At 45.2% G+C, this 18,030-nt stretch overlaps 1 protein-coding gene across 1 annotated transcript in view; it reads left to right on the plus strand.

Annotated features, from left to right (window-relative positions):
* VWA5B1 (von Willebrand factor A domain containing 5B1) overlaps positions 1 to 18,030 on the plus strand; it is an 84,454-nt gene that overhangs the window by 36,572 nt on the left and 29,852 nt on the right. Inside the window, exons 10-12 of the mRNA XM_029578052.1 lie at positions 1,051 to 1,165; positions 12,909 to 13,094; positions 16,846 to 17,029. Of these exons, the coding sequence (XP_029433912.1) occupies positions 1,051 to 1,165; positions 12,909 to 13,094; positions 16,846 to 17,029 (485 nt within the window). The remainder of the gene's footprint in view (positions 1 to 1,050; positions 1,166 to 12,908; positions 13,095 to 16,845; positions 17,030 to 18,030) is intronic.

Raw genomic sequence — 18,030 nt, forward strand, 5'->3', positions numbered from 1 at the left:
ACACTTCTACCCTTCATGCCTTGTGACTTCTGTCTACATTGCTAAGCCACCTTTGCCCTACATGCCATGTTAGCCATCTTCCAAACTGTACCTCTGCCGTCTACCCTAAATTTGCCCTTCATACTATGTGACCTCTGCCCTCCAGAAAATGTAACCTTTGAACTCTGTGCAAGTGACTTCTGTTTTACACCTCAGGGTTCAGTGGTAATTTATAATCTAGCTTCCTATGTGTGTCTGTGTGTCTGACTCCCCCTAATAACTTTTGAACTCTTCAATTTCATTCAAGCTTCTGTCACTGATAGTAAAGCACCAAGTGAACCACATCTTACACTTTTTCTGTGCCTTTCATGCCCCACACATTATCATAACCATGCACCAAAGAAACAAAATATTTACACATCTCCTTATTTTTGGGTGAATTGTGGAAAGTTTATCTGAATCCCAAACTCAGACTATTAATTGATTGGATTTTTAATATTATTTTCCCAAATCCCATCTGAAAAAAAGTTCCAGAAGAAAGAAGCAAACACAAATGAGGATTGGCAGCAGCAGAGAAGAAGAGAGGGAAAAAGAGAGAGGGAGTCCATCTAGTGATAGATAAGTCATTCAACAGAGTGCAAGACTCAAGTTAATTCTATGGGGAAGTGACATTGTCATCCCCAAAGTAGAAGGGTGGGCATTGGTCTAGTACAGGAAAAAAAAACCCACACCCTGAGCTTCAGTATCCATTTGCACTGTGCAGTATCCAGATATGTCAAAAGTGATTTAATCTAGTAAATGAGGCAAAACTGGAACTGGATGTTACAGAATCAGCGCACAGAGGAAAATCTGAATTTTGTCTCCAGAGGGACTCTTAAAGGGCAGCCTCCTTATCGTCAGATGAGAAACAAAATTTGACACAGAAAGCCTTCCCGCTTGTGGACAAGATGACAGAGGTGTAGGACTGGTTTGTGGCACCGCACGTCACAGCGGGTCATGGCATGTGCCTGGCACTCCCAGTGTATGCCCAGGGTACTGCTGTAGGTGAGATCTGCTCTTTCCTTTCCCCAGGTGCTACAGCTTTGGAATTGGTCAGAACGCCTGCAGAAGGCTGGTGCAGGGGCTGGCATCCGTCTCCAAAGGGAGCGCTGAATTTCTCGTGGAGGGAGAGAGACTTCAGCCAAAGGTAATTCCAGTCACTGATATCATTAAATTATTTCTCAAGTTTGCTTTGGAAAAGGAGATGAAGCGCAGACAATGAGTTGTCAGACGTTATAAACTGTGAGGTTCATATTGAGCATGGCGGCAGTGGCAAGTTACATAAGAACCTAAGAAACTGCCATGCTGGGTCAGACCAAGGGTCCATCAAGCCCAGCATCCTGTTTCCAACAGAGGCCAAACCAGGCCACAAGAACCTGGCAAATACCCAAACACTAAGAAGATCCCATGCTACTGATGCAATTAATAGCAGTGGCTATTCCCTAAGTAAACTTGATTAATAGCCCTGGATAACTTTAGACATGGTCTCCACCATGACCAGATTAACTCAGCTCAACTTTTTTTTTAACTCTTTATCTAAAGAAGAAACGATACATATACACTTCCACCTCTGGAAAATCAACCATATTCATCTCTGTAAAGACTAAATAAACCAACAATATGTGAAAAGATATTATTCCAGTCAGGCATTGTGGACACATAATCATACATGGTATAAACAATCAACAAAGGTGAGCAAAGTGCAACGCCACGACTAAAGAATAAAGTGGTTATCTTCTGGTCCCATGTTCAGTGGAATAATAGGACCAAAATCCATGCCATATAGAGTCATACAGTCCAGGGGTGACAGCTTCTTGATGTGAGCAAGAAGTTGGGAGAGCCAATTACCCAACAAAGGCCTTTGTTTCCTGCATTGAGCCATGGTAAATCTGTCTGCCAAAAGCAGCTGATTCACCAGAGTCTTAGTCTTACCCGAGACCACAAACAGATCCCAGTGATTTCCCAGCCAACTCAGGGGAAGGCTGGAGTGCCCACTCAGAAATCCGTGAAATAACCTCCAAAGTCTTTACCCAGAACGCTTGTAGGTGAGGACAAGTCCACCCTATGTGCAGATGTGAGCCCCCTTGCCCACAGTTTCTCCAACATAAAGTGGAGTGGGATGGATTAAGCTTGTGAAAAAGCACAGGGAATTTATAAATTTGATGAAGTAGACTTGAGCATTAAGGCAGACTTTTTCCAACAGATTGAAATGCCTCCAATAAGGCTCCCCTGTCATCCTCGTCCAAGTGAAGCAGTGTCTCGTCATTCCACCTTTGCATTACCGTTAACACTCTTGAGATTTCTCACAAGAATCTTGATTAGACACTGATACAATCTTGGTATTAATTTAGTTTTGGCGAAAGTTAAGCCTAGCAAACATTTGATCTGATTCATAGGCCATACCCCTCCCTTTTGCTTTGTGAGAGATCTTTTGAGCAATTCGTAGGTGGGAATCTTATATAAATGAACCACTTGATAAAAGGGTAAAAAGTCTTCAGTTGCTGAAACCTGTCTGATAAATTGTAAGTCCTTTGATTCCCAACTATCAACATTATCAAAAAAGGCTAGTATAGAGACTGCAGGGCTATGTAAGGGTAAGAGGCGATAAATTCCCTTCTATAACCCCGGCCTTCCTTCAGAACTGGCACCAGATGGACATCATTGGGCTATCATTGGACATCCCCTGCAAACCTTGTGAGAAATGGGGTGAGGCAGGGGAAGGGGGAATAAACCCCACGAGCTCATTATCTGGGGGAAAAAAACCAAACCCTTTCAATGGAAAGCCACTCCTCACTCCAGGTTTCCAGCTAGTCTAGCCGCCCAGTAATATAATTGCAAACTTGGCAAGGCCATACCACCCTTAAATTTGGGGAGTCAGAGAGTTTGTAATCCAATTCTTGTTGGTTTGTACCAGGTGAAGCGGGAAATAACAAAAAGACAATTGTGTGCTGTGATAACACTTATAGTGGATTATTGGTGAAGATAATAAATCAAACAAAGTAATTAACAAAATGAGTATAATACAACGAACAGCATCTACATTTTAGAATAGTTTCAATTGAGAGGAGGTCTATAAGAATCTAATGAGCTGTATAAAACAGTCGCCTAGATAGATGATAACAAATTCAGTCCCCCGACACGGGACTGTGATTCACAGAGCTGCATTGGGAGGGACAAAGGCTGACTTAAACATTTTAGAATGCAGTCTGTATTAGAGATGACTAAAGGAAAGACGACCAAAGGAAATAACCCTGTTTAGTTCTTTAAAAACCCTTCCCGGGATGAAACAGATACATAGATGCAGAAATGTGGTCATTTTATGCCATGTTTTAAGATGGTTCTTCATGTTGAAGAGGACAATCTCAATGTTTTTTAACATAAAGATCTTTAAAATTCTTAAAGACCAAACCCCCCCAAATACTTGAGATTAGCTTTTTGTAGCTTAAAACCAGCAAGACCAGGAGGGCATGTAGTCTTGGGGCCAGTAGGAAATATCTCATACTTGTTTAAGTGCAGTTTGTATCTGAGCACCCTTCCGAAATCAGCAATTAAGGGTAATATTTATGGAATGGAACTGCTAGGGTTTGTCACTAACAACAGGATATCATCTGTATATAACAATTTCTTGCGATGACAATCCCCAATCACTTAGTCTTTGATGTCAACAGACTGTCTAATGAGTTGAGCTAAAGGCTCAATTGTCATGTTGACTAATAAAGGTGATAATGGACAGCCCTGGTGCATACTGCGCAATACAGAAAAACATGAAGAGGGGTAGCCATTGACCACCACCATACAACATGCCCATCCGCTCTATGAAGCCTGCAGGGGAACATAAAAGGCCAGGAGACGCGCTCAAATTCCTTTGCTGCATCTAAAGAGCGAATCAATCCCAGGCCCTTATGCTTGTCTGTCTAACTGATAATGCGGAATAATTGTCTTGTGTTAACAGTGAAGGGTCTTGCCTTTAATGAAGCCAGATTGGTTTGGATATACTAACTGTAGAATAAGTGATTCCAGTCTAATTTGCAATATTTTAGCTAACATTTTGATGTCCCTATTAATGAGGAAAATAGGCTCATATGAACTGCCTTCCTCTAGGTTCATGTCTCTTTTCAGAAGGATAATTATGTTAGCATCAAAAAGGATCCCCAACAATGAATTTGTGTTTACAAAATTGTGTGAGTTCTTCAGCAGCAGAGATGGCTGCAACAAGAATTTCTTGTACCATTCAACCGGATACCCATCTGGACCAGGCTTTTACCTGATGATAGGGCCATGGTCGCCTTGTAAATTTCTTGTCCTGTTATTGGACTCTCAAGTCCTTTCCTTTGTAACCCGGTCAGTAGGGGAAGCCGAACTGTCTGCAAGAAGATCCTGAGCAGATCTTGGGAACTGGGTAATCAAGGGAGTAGAAATTCTGATTAAAAAGAGAGGGTCCCTGCCTTCCTTGCTGCTGCCATTATATTTTTACTGCCAAAATGATGAAGGCAAATAATGACAGTTTGGGGATGCTTTCCGTCTCTTGAAGCTGGAGCCAGTCCTGCAGTCCTGTGACCCTGTCAATGATGAGACCCTTCACACTGAGGGGAGTAAATTGAAGAAGCTTTGGCAACCATGGTGAAAAGAAATGCACCATATTGATCCCTTTTGCTTGCTCAGGAAGCCTAATAATTTGCAAATTGTTCCTCTTGCTTCTGTTTTCGAGGTCATCGCTTTTGTCCATCAGCCCTTTGACCATATGTTTTAGCTTTTCGATCTTCTGTGTGTCTCTGGTAGCCAAGCTACCCAGCTCATCCATTGTTTCCACCACTTCATCCACCCTCATGTTGATTTCATTGACGATGGACACCACCTGGGAAACTTTATCCACTATGAAGGCCAATTGGACATCAAGGCTGGTATGAATTTGCGAATAGAGTGTTTGCAGCACTTCCTTCATCACTGTGATCATGTCATCTGAGAGAGCAGGATGTGAGACCTCAAGCTCCTCTGGCGCCATCTTGTCCTCTGGGTCTATTTTGTCAGTGCTCATGCCACTGGATTTCTTTGATTTGCCATCTTGCTTTGACCAGAAGGCTAGCAATGAGTTGCTGCCACAGTCTTTACCAACTGAATTGGATATGATTGTAGTGAAAGGTCACCTTTGGGAGTGTGAAATATGGTCAGTCCCACGGGAACTCAGCACACATGTACCCTGCTGCTATGGAAGCATCACGTGATCAGCATGCCCAGCTAAACTTAGCTGGGTAGTGCTGAATATCAGCATTACCTGACAAAATGTTAGCCCTCCCTCATAACACCTCACCATCACCTGTTTTTTATCTCGGTGTTAACTGGATTATGACTTACCCAGCTAAAACGTATCCACTAGGAGGGAAGGAAAATTGAAAACTCAGGGTTTGTCCGACTAAGGGGCCAATGCAGTATCATGTGTGCAAAAAAATTTGCGTCCAACCTGGACGCACGTTTTCTGAATGCGTGCATATCCCTTCTCTTGGGTAATCGAAGTAATACTCGAATGAGCTGGTGCGCTAAAAGGGACATGCAATGGATAAATTGCACGTCCCTATTGCGTCCATAGCATCGAGCTCCCAGGAGAAGTGGCTGAGCGCTGTCAAGATTTGTTTTTCATGTTGCAGCTTTCTGTGGTTCCTCCTGTTTAGTATTGCATTGGGCGTTCATCTAGCGCGTCCAAAACACACGTCCAACCGCACGTTTAGCAGTGCGCTGAGCTCAGTGCCCGATTTTGCTATGGCCCCTAAGTCCTGAACTTAGCCTGTCTGTCCACACTGTTTTCCCTGTTGCTGCTAGGGGGCACTGTGAGCCCTGGAAGTGCTGGGTATGCACAGATGTTTTTTGTTTTGTTCTATTTTGTTTTCTTTTTTTTTTTTTTTCATTTCATTTCTTGTTTTTTGTTTATTTTTATTTCTTTAAAATAAAAAAAAAAAAGCAACAAATGACACTTTTTAAAAAAGGAAACAAACAAGACAAAAAGAAAAACAAAACAAAGCTTAAGAAATAGGTGAAGTTCACAGCCATGAAATCCCAAAACACTCCCTGATCCTTGCTTATTCCTCCAACCCCTGGATCTCTTACTCTGTAGTTGAAAATGTCGTGACAGGACAAGAGCAATACATGGTCACTCCTGCTCCTATTAGAAAGGAGTTTTGCTATAAAAAGTGGTGCCACCAGGCTCAAGCTGGCGCTGTTTTGTTTTGCAAAAATTAACAATGATGCTGGTCTTGGTCTGCCATTCACAATAGCAATAGCGAAGGGACAGCAGTGATCAAAGATAACTCGTGCCCCATGAAGAAGTTTTTAAATGCATAGTATAAGAGAGTCTGAGGGCAGAGTTGGGGGTGAGAATGGTGGGGGGCGGGGGCTGGAAGTGTTTTGTATTTTATGAAGACAGTTATAGCATTATCTTTTTTTTTTTTTATATAATGAAACGAATGAAAACAAGATTTTGTTTGTTTTTCTTTCATTTTGTTTCAAAAACAAATTGAAACGAAACAGGAAATGTCATTTCGAGCAAATGAGCATCTCGTATGTCTGCTCTGCCACCATTACATGGCAATTTCACCCTTTAATGTGCAGTAACTCTTAGAAAGACAGAGCCCAGGACAGGGAAGCCATGAGCACTGCATCCAGAGCTTTTACTGTCTTGCTGGAGAAACAGGTGCTGGGGGGGGGGGGGGGCAACAATACATTGCATCCTCCAGCTAGTGCACTGTCTTGGGCTGAGACTGGGTAAAGGAGGTACAGGGTGCTGGCATTGGGTTGAGGAGATGGGTGGCCGCACATTCTCCACTGAATTTTCAAAAGGTCAAAGCTAGTGTTATAGGACCTCTTATTGTCCCTGCATGTTACGTAGAACAAAGATCCTGTTTTATAGGTAACCATAGCACTGCTTGTGTGTAATTTAGCTGTGTCTATGTTATAGAACTTGCGGTAATTCTAACCCTGCACACTAACATAACCTCTTTATTACTGGGTCATGGAATATCTTTAATATTTGCTGATGCCGTCCTCTTAATAGCAAATTCCTGTTTAAGCGAAATAGTGCATAGGTCTCTGAAGGGCTATTGAGTAGTGTGATATGGAAGTGAAACATGGACTTAAAGAGAGCGTGAAGAAAATGCAGGCAATTGAAGGGTAGTTTTATTAATGAATTCTGGAGATTAACTGTAAGGACGTGTCTCACATGAAAGCGTGCATGAGATGGCAGGAGGAGGAGGAGGACTCCTGATAGAGGACCTGGCCAAAAAGAAAAGGGAATTTGCTGATCTGTGTACGGCAGAATCTCTTGGGGGGCAATTAGTTAATCTGGTAATGGGGGAGGGGGGAAGGGGGGGCATAATAAATGGAAAAGAGGGAGAGGAAATCAGAGAGCCGTCCTGGGGGGTTTCACACAGGACTAACGGGGGACCTGCACATATTACGTGGATCTGAAACCCCTGCCCCGCACCGCTGTCGGAAGCCCCTGACCGCGTCCTGAAAATCTAGAGTGGATTAAGGCCACCAGCGTGTGTGTGGGGGAGGGGGCAACAAAGAGGAAAGCCGAGCAGGGAGGGAGCTGGCGCACCAGAGCTGCCGACCTTCGTATCATAGACGGCACTTGACGACAGCGATGATGGTAATGAGAAGTACAGAATATTAATAGTCATATCGGTTACTGGAGAAAAGCGGATTCTCTGCGGGATGTGACAGGGCTGTGCTGTCATCTCAGAATTGCATTAAAGCACCAATGATACCTGTCGGTTTGTTTAATGTCATTTCCCATCCGAAACAACACAACCCCCCCCCCCCCCCCAAAAAAAAAACAAAAAACACTGAAATATTAGTGTTGTAGTTGGGTTGTTCCTGGCACCACTGCTGTGCCGGTTAAAGGGGCAGTAAAGTCTGAGGAAGAAACAGTGCCCCCCCCCCTTCCTGTACTCCCAGGGTTCCCTGCCCTCCCCTCCCCCCCCCCCCCCACAGAGTCCTTTTACAGAGCCAAAGGGCGACAGCATTCTGAATGATGGCACTGACACGGGGGCAGGAGTGACCTGGCATCAGGGGAATCCAAGACTTTGGATTTAGGGAAAGGGGGAGGGGGGAGCAATTTGGGACCTGTTTGGGTGGCAATGGGAGGCGAGATTTCACAAACATTTCTTGGGGGGGGGGGTCCTTGTCTATTTGTTAGGGGGATCTTGAGAGTGTGAGAAGGGGGGGCGGAAGGATTTCGTACTTGGGATCTACTGCCTTTTTGTGACAAACTGGTGGGGGGAGGGGGAGAGCAGGAAATGAAACAAAACAATTAGGCAACAAAACAAACAGGAAACAAAATTAATTTATTTTTTTTTTACCTCTAAGCTGTGATACCTTTTATAGGACCAATTTAAGACTTATCGAAAACCGAGGCTACACATGAACTTTGAACCCTCAGCGACCCCTTTTTACAGAAGTGACCATGTCTGAAGTGAGTTTCTAGTGCCGTTTCCATCTTCAATACCAAACCTGCAATGTATTCCCTATGGAGACCTTCTATGATTAATTCCTGGTCTTTTTTTTTTCGATATAAAGGTGATGCATTGTTTGATTAGATAATCCCCAGAGTGTATTCCTTAGAGATATCTTTGGTGACAGATCACAGGTCTTGTTTCCTACAAAAGGTTTTACAGAGACTTGTTAATCCTACATTTTATTCTCTGTGGATATCAAGAAGCCTTTTTCCTGTTTAAAAGGTTGTTGGGTTAACTCCAGGTTCTAGGCTGTTTGTTATCAGCTGCTATTTCCTGCCTCATGTCCTGAATTCTAATGAGAACTGTGTGCAAAGGTCTCTACCATGGAGACTCATAAAAGTTTTAATGACTGTCTTGTCTGTTCCTGGGGGAGGAGGTCAGAAGCCGCGTGTCTGCAATCTCCTGTTCACTTTCTGGTTCTCGGGTTCCCGGGGGGCTGTGTGGGTGGAGGTCCTGCTCGCTTTCTCTCTAATTTTCTCACTCCCACTCACTGTGTGGGTGGAAGGAGGATGCATTGGGCCTCTGAGCGCTTCCACAGCAGCTGATTTCTGTTCACTCCTTGTGTGCCAGGGAGAATAGATTGAAGAAACATGGCCAGTCCTAGGGACTCTGGACAAATGGCATACCCTGTGGAGAAGTGGGGAGGAAGCTATTGAAGAAGAGGGGAGGAGAATGAGGAAAAGGGAAGACAGGAGGGAAAGAGAGGTGTCTTTGGCCTAGACAGTTGCAGTGAATCCCAAGGATGAAGCCTGGCCACTAGTTTGAGGCACATAACTTACTTTCTTGCCTAGGTACAATTTGTATTTGAGGGAATGTGCATTAAGAGTTTGCTTTCGTTTATTTCGTTTCATTTCGGTTAATGTGCACTGAAACGCAACAACCAAAACCAACCTACTCCCCCCCCCCCCCCCCCCAAAAAAAAATAAAAAAAACCAAAACAAACAAAAATGTTTGGCTGCACACCCCTAATATTCATGCGAACATCCAAATTGAGTAGAAAATACGTTTAGGAGCTGCTCTGTAGTTGGGTTCAATATTTGTCAGTGAGCAGGAAAGAGAGTTGTGGAGAACAAGGAGAATCTTCAGTAAGTTTCTTTAATTTTTAAGCTATTATTCCTGCATGGGGGGGGGGGTGCAATTTTCAAACTGGCTGTTTTGCTGAAAAATCCATGGAAACCTTTTACTTGTGCATGTAAGTCTCCCGCTGAATATACTCAGAAAAAGTTACACATGAAACTTTATGCAGGTAAGCTTAGGACTGTGATTTTTTTTCCAACTGGATGTGTGGGCGTAAATTTAGCTGTAAAGTTTATCCCAACTCTGGAGGGCCTCCATTGACAGCCTTTTTTTTTCTGGATAAACTCTGTGAACACAAAAAGTGGTCTGATTTTTATTACATTTTACAATTCAAACAACAGGAATGGGGAGGCCGATAGTCAGAGCTACTTAACCAGATAAGTAGCGACTTATTCGGCTAAGTGGTGGCCGCTAAATATCCAGCTATGCCAATTGGTCTCCACTTAGCCAAATGAGTATTTTTCCAGCTAAGTAATTGGCCGGATATCTTGAGGTGGGCAATGGGCGGATCGGGGCAGGGCTATTTATCTGGTTAAGTTACGTGGATAAGTGCTCATATTCGGACTTATCTGGTTAAGTTACTTGGACAAATTAGATCTAACATAGAGAAGGTCTAACTTATCTGGATATAACTTATCTGGCTAAGTAGAGCCAAATACGGGAATATTCAGCGGCATAGCTGTGCTGCTGAATATCCCATGGACGTCAGCTGGAGAAGTCTTATCCGGCTGACTTATGTCGTTGGATAACTCTCAATATTGGCCCATAATGAACGAATGCAAGCCAAAAAAAAAAAAGGAAAACGAGTGATCTCTGAGATAGCATAAAACACATAATGAGGGTGGGGAGGAAGAGCAAGACCATAATTCGTCAAATCCAGAAGAAAATTGGACTAAACGAAGGCGCTGCAGTCATGAAAAGGAGCGGGATTAAGCCTAGCAAGGACCATCTACTTGCTGAGCCTTTCTTGAATAAAACTGGAAAGATGTCTTGGATCCCAGAACAAGAAGATGTTGCCTTTGTATTTGATCTGACACCTAGAGGCCGCGTAACACCGTGCGGTTGATTTTAAAAGCAGTGCTCGCGCAAAAAATGCCCTCACGTGTGGGCCGCGCGCAAGCAACGCGGATTTTAGAAAAGCCGCAGAATACGCACGTACGAACCCACGCATATGTATGGAATAAGGGGGCTTGGGCAGGGCAGGGCACGGGCACTCCAGGGCAGGGCCACGACTTATGTGCGCAAGTACGAATTTTTAAAAACCCCAAAAACCGCAGCGCGCGCACGCTAGATATCTGTGTAACTTTCCCGCTGCCGCTGATGATGAGCGAGTCTGTAGCTCTTGAGTTTTAGGGCTTACGGAACAAGGTGAGGGGTCCGGGTCAACTGGAGGGCGTGGAGGATGAAGAACTAGAGAGGTCTGAAAGACCTGGCTATTAACTGGGCAAACTGGTGGACCAGTTGCAAGACTGGGAATGTACCTCATGTGAGTATGTTTTAAAATTCACTGAAATATGAGTGTAGAAGCCGATAAGGTCCTATGGAAGACACATGCACACTAGCTCTGCTTAAGTAACCCATACTTACGTGCATTTTAAAACATCCATGTGCAAGTGAGCGCAACAATAAAAATTCCAGCGTTTTCTCACTCAGGTGCCGATAAGTGAGTGTATGGGCACACGTGCGCTCGTTTTAAAATCGACTTCCATCTGAGAACCTGCATTTATCTCACATACTGATGAGCTATGCTAATGGCATGCAAATGAGCCCCGCAGTAATTTATTGGGGAGTTGTACTTAAGTTTTGTCATGCCAGCTTTACATCTGCCTTCCCAGCCAATAGGCTGCTATGCACAATTTTGCATTGCATTCGCTCATAAGCATGGTTTTTGGTGCTTAACCTCACAAAAGCTAGAGTATGTGAGGTAAAAGCGAAGCTGTTTTCGCCCAGAAAGCTAACTGTGTGCAATAATCGCACAAACAGTGCGCCAGCGCCTAGTTTAAGCAGTGCTTTTTCCATAACTTTGCCTGCACTTCAGTGCATTGGTGTCTTTGCCAGGTACTTCAGCTGAAATTCAGCTGCCACTCATTTGCTGCTTTAAAAATATGAGTTCAAAAAGAGACCTGTTATATGGATGTCAATTTTTTTATTAAAAATATGAGTGCCATTTTGTAACAGTTCCCCAAAATGGTGTGGGGTCAGCATTGGAAGACGTAGGAGGAGAGGCTGAAGGATCTGAATATGTACACCCTGGAGGAGAGGAGATGCAAGGGGGGTAGGAATCAGACCTTCAGATACCTGAGAGGTTTTAATGATGCACAATCGTCAAACCTTTTCCACTGGAAAGAAATCAGTAGAACTAGGGGTCATGAAATGAAACTCCAGGGAGGACGTCTCAGAACCAACGTCAGAAGATATTTCTTCACGGAGAGGGTGGTGGATGCCTGGAAGGCCCTTCTGGAAGAGGTGGTGAGGACAAAAGCTGTAAACGAATTCAAAAGGCATGGGATAAACACTGTAGATCCCTAAAGGCTGGAGTTGGAAATTAAGAAAATGGTGCATGGGGGGAAGGGGGTAACCTGCACGGAGCGGCAGCTGCTACTTCTAACAGAAGGCATGGGGACTACCACCCTTAACCAATCAGCTTCCTTGATTTGGATGCAACTTCAGCATCGCTCTCTGCTTCAACGGCGGGGATGGGGGTGGGGGAGTGAGAAAAGTGGAATTGGATTCAGACGACAGCCAGCGCTGGGCCCTGACTTTTACGGCCCAGGGTACTGATACGCGGACACTATGGAAGAAGTGCAGGGCTGCTTCTACGGCCAAGCCCAAAAGCAAAGCACGTTCAAGCGGCAGCATTGAGGGAATTATCAGGAAGGCTTCTCTTGCTGTAAAAATGTTCTTAGCAGCAGAGGTTTTGTTGCAGGTTTGACGGTTGCTTGGTTTGGATTTTTAATATTACTGCCCTTAACATAAGGCTTGGGGGTAACCTGCACCGAGCGGCAGTTACTCTCATAAGAAACTTGCCGGGCAGACTGGATGGGCCATTTGGTCTTTCTCTGCTGTCTTTACTATGTTACATACCAAAAGTGCTGCCTTCAGGGATCTTTCTGGATAATGGATAATGGACAATGTCTGTTGATTTTCTATGTAAATTACAAGAAGCAGGTGAGTCAGGCTAGATGGGCTCTTCGGTCCTCAGCTGCCGTTAGGTTCTATTGTTTCCATGTAATGAAATCACCCCCGGAGTCGTCAGGGTGCAGCCCCGGAGTTCTAATCCTGTTTTCTGTTTCCCTCTCTGAGCAGATGATAAAGTCCCTGAAAAAGGCCATGGCACCGGTTCTGAGTGATGTCAGCATAGAGTGGGTCTTCCCCGAAACCACTGAAGTTCTGATCTCGCCCGTGAGCGCCAGCTACCTCTTCCCTGGCGACAGGCTGGTGGGGTATGCCGTGGTGTGCGACACGTCCCGGTACCTCGCCAATCCCAGATCGGTGAGTGACAGCATTAGACAGCCAAGAGCCGACACCGCACAGGACATGACTGGCACCAGGTGCAGAAGCCTCTTAATTAAGTGATCGTGGCCAATGACGGATTTAGTCTTTTATTGCCCCCCCCTGAGTGCTGCTGTGTGATCCGTGCCAACTTGCCCCTGCCCCCCCTTCAGCCTCTTCTCATCCACCAGCCTCGAACCTCAAATCACTCTAGTTCTTCCCCGTGCCACACACACCATACAGACCTCTGATCTCGCCAGCGTCCATCCATCCCCGGCCTCCTGTCTCCCAACGGCGGCGGCATCAGCAGCAGGTTGCATGAATGTCGATACTGAGTCGGCCCCTTGCTCATGGGCCCCGCCTCCTGCACGGATGCCTGAAAGGGGGCAGGGACATTGGGTGCTGTGAGCATGGGCTGACTCGGCCTCCACATTCACTCGCTCAGCTTGCTGTTAGTACCACTGCCACCGCTGGAGGCAGGAGGGTCCAGGGCGGTGGAGGGCGAAAGTGTGAGGTCCGCACAAGAAACCGGGGAGATTGGAGGTCCGTATGGGGGCGGGGCCGAAAGGACATGTGCGAGTGAGCTCAGAGTTTCAGGGGTGGGAAAGGTCAACGAGGAGCAGAAGGGATGTGACAAGAAGTCTGCAGGATAAGGAATTGCCATCCCCCAAAAAATTTGCTACTTTAGGCACAGGCCCTATTGTGGTTGGATTATCTACCTTTCCAACTACGATTCAGGTAGAGTAGAAAGATCCCTACCCCAGAGGGCTTGCAATCCAAGTTGATAACTGAGGCAATGGAGGGTGAAGTGACTTGTCCAAGGTCACAAGGGACATCAGTGGGAGAAGCAGGACGGGGACCCTGGCTTTCCTGGTTCTCAGCCCGCTGCTGTAACCACTAGGCCACTCCTCCCTGCTACTGAAAACAACCCTCTGGAGGGCTAATCTGCAACTCTTTTGGTAACTGGTAACGATATTAAAGGGACTGTGTTTTACCAAAAGATTTTGCAGCAGCAAAAATATTGGAGTCAATCCAGCTGACAATTAAAAAAAAAAAAAAAAATCAATTACATCCCCCTTTTTATTCTGATTTACATTTATTTCCATTTCAGGCCGAGGAGATGCTGGTATGTTTGAAGATTCATGTAGCTTCTCCTCCTTATCTACTCCCACCACTATCAATCTCAGTTAATTGGAGCGCCGCTCTGCTGATCCTTATCAGAACGCCTGATAGGCGCAAACTCTGAACAGACTGTGCTTAGCTGACGCAGAAACGCAGGGAGGGAGAGTTTTAATAACACTGGGGTCGGAGTGGGGGGGGGGGGGCCTGCTTAGAATATAATATTCCGCTTTTTGAAATGAAATAGATCACATTAAAAAAAAAAAAGAGTTAGGAAGAAGAATTAACAAGAAAGCGATAGGGTAAAAAAAACCAAACCCTACAAGTTCAAAGTTTGAGAAATCTACGTAGTATGATTACTTCCAATATCGCTAACCTCACTATAATCTCCTTCCTCACTGCCTTGTTTCATTTGGATTGCAGGTCCTTTGGGGGTGGGGATCTGCAACCTTCCAGAGATTTCTGCTACTTGTGCTGGTTCGCGTATCTTGTATATTGTGCTTTGTTTGCCGGGCACTTTGGGGTAATTGTTTTTTAACATTGCACACATAAGTCGCACCAGTTCTCAAAGTGGGCTTCTGCACAAAAGGCTGATTCGGAAAAAATGGTTCCGGAAGAACTATGCATCCCTGCTATTTGACGCATGTGGTTCACCTGAGAAGATGTACTCGCATGTGTTTTAAAATCCCAAACTATGAGCGCGTGTTCCAGCCCCGCCCAGACTCCACCCCCTGGACCGCCGCATAGCTGGGCCTACTCACAGTTTTATGCATGAATCGGCCACACAGTTTTCTAAAAGGCCCTTTTTCTGAGGGTAAGGCATTAAAAATGACCCTCCCTGGGACATTTCTCAAAACTGTGTGGATTGTAGGGGGTATGGTTTTCGTTGAAATAAAACAGGAAAATTTAACCCAGTGTTCCATCTCGTTTTATTTCATTTTTAAAAGGAAATGAAAGAAAACTGAACGCATTTTAGTTTGCTTTCCTTCGTTTCATATTTTTTAAAAAGGTGTTCAGTCCCTGCCTCACTGAAAAAGAACATCTTACATGCGCTTCCCTGATGCCCCCAACATCTCCTGGACCCTCTCCCCCACCCGTGAAGTCATTAAAATCAGCTTAGGTTTTCATGGGACAGGAACAATCCTTAGTCATTCCTGCCCCAACACTGTTGCTGTTTCAAATGGCGTCAAAAGACCAAGATGGCCGCCATTATCCATCCAAAATGCCACAGAGCTGAGACTCCCCGTATGGATTCCATTCTTTATATATTATGAGCATGCACCCTCCTTCAGCAGAGATGTGCCAAGCTCCCTTATGATCTCATTCTCTTTCATCTGTATTTCCTAGAACAACAAAACGAAATCCTTGCAACAGCCTTTAGCAGCTTCTCTCTTCTCTCCTTCCTCTGGTCACCACCTCTCCTGGATTTCCGTGGCGAGAGAGGGGAAAAGTGAGGGTTTTTTTTTTAGGCCTTATTGGCTCCTTCTCTGGTGCCGACACATGTAAAGGGAAGGGCAAGTGAAACATTTGCCAATTAAATAACTGTACCCCCTTTGGGTGACATATAGAGGTACATTTTTAAAGAGTTTAGCTTCCTAACTATGGGAGTTAGGCTCCTAAATTGGCCCTTTTGAAAATACACTGGGGATAAGTGCCTACATTTAGGAGCCTAAAAAGCGGGTGGCTGCCAGTTTTGTAGAACATGAGACCCCCAATTGACCCTCTTCTTGCAGATGCCCCCCCCCCTGCCATTTTAGAAAGTCACCCTCTTGCCACATCATTGGCATCCATGAAATTTAATGGCATTGTCCTCACAAATATAAGGAAAAATCCTTTAAAAACGCTGAAATCTCTACTTTCTCTTCATAAGAGATGGAACTGCCTTCATCTGGAACTCTGGCCTTTGTTGGGGGGGGGGGGGGGTTCCTGCTTCTAAACATCTCTTCCCTGCAGAAGAAAGCACCCATGAGGTTCAGACTCGCTCCCCAGGGCTTAAGGTCAGGCAGGCAGCCATGTGCTTTGCTTCTGCTACCTGGTAGGTAGGTAACACCCACGCAGTGCTCCCTCTGTGCACGGTACTAGAGGGGGCAGCGATGCCCGCTGACTGGTGATCGCCCTGCCGGCTGCCTCGGCAGAGAGCTCTTCCTCTCTCCCTGCTTGTCACCCTCCTGCTCCTTCTCCTTACTCCTATTCTCTCTTTTGCTCTTCTCCTTCTCATGTGCCTACCTTTCTGTTATCCTGATCTGGCATCATCAGCATCCTTGTTCTTTCTCCCTTTCTCTTGCTGCCTCAGCACCTCCTGAATTCCCTCATATTTTTTTTTCTTTTTCTCCCCTTGTCTTTTCTCTCCCTTCCCCCAAATTCTTTCTGATGACCTCCCCCCCCCCCCCCCTCCACATTTGGCACTAGGGATGAGAGATACCACTAGTACACGACGGTGCTACTGCCGGAGTCCCCCAAGCTCCGTCACTCTGCCTCTTCTTCTTTTGATTTTTTCTTTCCCTAAAGATGTTGGCGATTTGACATGAGCTCTGCCCTTCCCTGTCTTTCTGTCTGTTATCCTCTTCTTTCTGTCTAGCATGCCCCCTGTCCTGTCACCTCCCCAATCGTCTCTCTCTTTGTTTCTCCCTAGGATAAGAGGCGGCGGTACGTGATGATGCATTCGCAGGAGTCAGGAAGCTCCGTCTTTTTCCGTTCCCAGGAGGAGTCCGCGGGAAATGATGACTGGAAAGGTCCAAGAGAAGACGGACCCGACCGGACCCCAGAGTTCTTGGCAGTCACCGATGACCTGGCTAGAGACTCCGAGCTTGACTCTGGTCAGTTTTTCTGGACACACGGTGAAGTAATGGGCTTTCTGTGTCCATAAGTTGCCGCAGGGAAAGGTGCAGATCAGGGCTGACTGTTTCCTAACAATACTGAGGGTGGTTAAGCTGTCCCGCGGGTCGCCCTTTGCTCTGAGGGTGCTTAAACCATAGCGAGGGCAGCTTTTTCTGGTTAAGCTGTGGTCTGGGCTGCCCTTTGAGCTGAAGATGGTTTAAGCCGCAGAGTTTGCTGCCAGCCAGTAGTGGTTTAAGAATAAAAACTAAGGATGGTATTACTGCTAGGTCCTTACATTATTGAGCTATGAGTGATAGATATTACCTCAGCCATCTGTTATAGTTACCTATTTTACTGCCAGGAAGGATCTGGGATTTTTTTTTTTTGGCACCTGTACATCTTCCTGGAATCGCTTGACCCCTTGGGATCCTGCCGGGTGCTTGTCTCCTGTTTTGGCCATTGTTGAAAACAGGATACCGGGCTTGACGGACCTTTGATCTGACCCAGTGTGGCAAATCTTATGTTCTTATTAAAGTGTTTGTCCTTTGGAGTCCATGGATCTCTGGGAAGACTCCCTGTGCTAGTGAAGCATGAGACATGCTCCAGGTTGAGGGCAGGGGTCATGGGGAGGTAGCAGTTCTCTTCCTGTCTTTGTTTGAGGTTTTCTAAACTGTAACCCTTGGCAAAGGGACTGAACCAAAATAAACAGCAAACAACTTGAAAATCTGAATTTAAAAAAAACCCCTGAAATGAAAAAAACTAACTGAAATGAAGAGATACATCCCATGCACATTCCTAATGTTTTGTGCACATAAACTATGGTTTATGTTTCTAAGTCATAATGTATGCATGATATTAATTTTTTGTGCATATTTATGGCTTTGCGCTCTTTTTTATCACCCAAAGCATTTGTATATTATTATCGTCTTGCATGGAGAGTTAACTTTTTTACAGCATACATAAAGAAAATGTGTGCTGAAATTTTGTACTCGGCTCTTAC

The sequence above is a fragment of the Rhinatrema bivittatum genome, chromosome 15 (assembly GCF_901001135.1).
Source record: "Rhinatrema bivittatum chromosome 15, aRhiBiv1.1, whole genome shotgun sequence".
Classification (NCBI taxonomy): domain Eukaryota; kingdom Metazoa; phylum Chordata; class Amphibia; order Gymnophiona; family Rhinatrematidae; genus Rhinatrema; species Rhinatrema bivittatum.